Source organism: Hyposmocoma kahamanoa, unplaced genomic scaffold, assembly GCF_003589595.1.
Source record: "Hyposmocoma kahamanoa isolate Upper Pololo Valley unplaced genomic scaffold, ASM358959v1 87, whole genome shotgun sequence".
NCBI lineage: Eukaryota > Metazoa > Arthropoda > Insecta > Lepidoptera > Cosmopterigidae > Hyposmocoma > Hyposmocoma kahamanoa.
Window position 1 is genome coordinate 4359196 of NW_020654422.1, and position 3007 is coordinate 4362202.

General features: G+C 38.2%; 1 protein-coding gene across 1 annotated transcript; it reads left to right on the forward strand.

Moving 5' to 3' along the window:
- Positions 1-1806: 1806 nt before the first annotated feature.
- LOC113235306 (protein GVQW3-like) lies at positions 1807-2169 on the forward strand. Its single transcript, XM_026470968.1, has one exon. The coding sequence runs from the start codon at positions 1807-1809 to the stop codon at positions 2167-2169; it is 363 nt and encodes a 120-aa protein (XP_026326753.1).
- The last annotated feature ends 838 nt before the right edge of the window (positions 2170-3007 follow it).

The window sequence follows — 3007 nt, forward strand, 5'->3', positions numbered from 1 at the left end:
TTACTATGTTCCGGTTTAGAAGGGTAAGGGTGCTGGTGAAATTACAGGAACATGGGACTTATCTATTTATATCTCAGGGCGACGGGCGCAGTGGCAATGCCCATAAGATTTTTGCGATTTAAAGATCTGAATTGCACTGCAACAGTTATGTATAGGCGTGTCGCTTACCACCAGGCGCACGACTTGTTCGTCTCGGCACTTGGTGTTATAAAAAAATGCATATGCGTAGGTATGTGTATAATAATGTATAAGTATATAGTAGGTGAAAATATATAGGTACATATGCCGGAGGCATTCGTATACTTGGCTATATTTTATATAAACAGTGGCGGGAAATAAACTACGATTAGAGAACAAAGCGCAATGAAATTCTATACGTCTAGACAAGTAGTACATTCTTACTTTTTAACTCCCGATGCAAAAAGAGGGGAGTTTGCCTTAACCTGCATACCTATCTGTGTGTTTGTCTGTTGAGTCGGAGCTCCCAAACGGACGAGCTGATCACAAAGCCATTTTTTTATTTGAAGACATTTAATCGGAATTGTTTATAGCTATGTTTAATTAACACCTGTTCAGCTGTTTAAAGATCATCAGCTCTTATGTCACCAGTATAGGGATATCTCTCGTAAAAAGTATAGTTTGTTTCCACTGATCTGATCCGAAATCCGACGACATTATAATAATATGGCAACATGGATCTGACGCGGCAACTATAGTCCATTTCCTTAGGATGGTCTATTTCACATACGATAGGTATATGTCTTATTAATTTGTCGGAAATCAGCTAGGGCGTAGGTAGATTTATTGATTTTATTTTCTGCTAAGTGATGGGGTGACAGTTGCAGTGCCACTCAGAGCTTTAAATCGCAAAGGTATGAGGTACGCTGCCCCTGCGCCCATCACCCTGAGACATAAGTTGAAAAGTTCCATGTGCCTATAATTTCACCAACACCTTTCAAAATCGGAACGCAGTAATGCTCACATTATTGCTTGGCTAGATAAGGTGGCAGTACCTGGATGAACTCACTTCACTTAGAGCTCTACTGCTACCAAACTCTACTGGTCCTTGTTTCTCACTGTATTTGTGTCAAAATAGCCCTTGGTTATTTATGTAAAGAAAACACAGAAACGTTGTTATGTTAAGTTATTACAAAAGCCCAAAGTCGCCAGTCTGCAACCACCACCATAACAAGACTGTATTTCCAAGTTGCTTTTCAGAAAGAGTACTACTCAAAGTCTCCAGAAAGTTGTGTTGTAGTTGTCATACAAATTAGACTGAAAACTGTACTAGCATCTTGTATACAATTAATTCAAGTTACAAACTGCGGCCTTACTATGGTTTCTCCCCATTTAATTTTGTATAGTATGTTTAGTTACATAAGAAAAGTTGGATTTTTAAAGTAATCGCAGTGGCTCTTATTTCTTATGCTTGGTGTAATAAGGTCGCATTTACAAAATGATAAGTTTTCAGGAGAGGTTTAAAGATGCTAATCACCAACCAAACCAAGTTATACCATTATTTTTATGCTTGAATAGGAGAGTTATATAATTTCACATGTAGGTGTACATGTTTCATGTAGTTTGTGTTATTTTTATAATTTTATGTCATAGAAGTACATTTGATGTACGTAGGTTACAATAAGTTTTGAGATGCTCGAAATATAAAAATGGAACGCACCCGTATTATATGTTTTTAAAAAGCAAATTTATTTAAAAATAGATCACCAAAAGCAATTTAGCTAAATAAAAAAAATGACATTGTTAGGCATTTTACTACAATGCTTCCCGCGCTTTTTCTTGGCAATAATGGATCTTAACCGTGAACATTTGCGTGCTATGATCTTCTATGATTTTAAATGTGGTTTAACTGAACAATTGAGTTTGGAACGTTTGCAGTCAGCATTAGAGGACTCTGCTCCTTCTCATGCAACAGTTTTTAGGTGGTTTAAGGAATTTAAAAGAGGCAAAACTAACCTTCAAGATGACCTAAGAGGCGGACGCCCGGAAACAGCAGTTACTGCAGAAAATGTGTGGACATCTGAAATGTTGGTGCGAGAAGACCCACCAATCACGTACACGAACATTGAGAAGATCCTAGGCATTAGTTCGGGGAGCATCCATACTATCCTGCATCAACATCTTGCAGTGAGGAACCTTTGTTGTCGATGAATCCCACGATTGCTCTCCGGTACTGAAAAACAGGCTCGAGTAGATTGGTGCCGAGAAATGCTTATACGTTCGAAAACGGGACATCGAGAAGTGTTTCAGAAATCGTTACTGGTGATGAAACATGGATCTATCAATATGATCCAGAAAGCAAGAAGCAGTCGTCGGTGTGGGGCTTCGCAGAGAGATAATTACCGACAAAGTTGCAAAGACCTCGAAACGTCGGCAAAAAAATGGTAGCTAGTTTTTTTTCTCGAAAATAGTAGGTCTGTTAATTCAGAATGGTACACAACAGTAGCATTGCCAAAAGATTTCCAAGCTGTGCGGGAGAGACCAAAGACCGGGCTTCGGGGAATCATGCTGCATCACGATAATGCCTCTTCACATACGTCTCTCAGAACAAAGGCGTTTATTGAGGAAGCTGGTATAGAAACCTTAAATCACCCGCTGTACAGCCCTGACTTGGCTCCCTGCGATTTCTTTTTGTTCCCAACAGTGAAGGAAAAAATCAAAGGAAAATTTTTTTCAGTGTCGAAGAAGCAGTGGCTGCCTACGAAATGGCAATTTCAATGCTGACGGATCAAGACTGGCAAAAGTGTTTTCAGAGTTGGTTTAGACGAATGAAATTTTGTGTAGATAATGATGGAGAGTATTTTGAAAAAATGTAAAATATATTATGTTAATATGTTTGATATTTTTTCTTTATCTCAAAACTGATTGAGTGACCTACGTGTGATTACCAGTGACCGGAATTGAGGAAGTTAATCTACCTAAAGTATAAACGTTTTCTTTATATGGACATACTCTTTTCGTCACCTATGTTTAAATTTCATTTTTACTG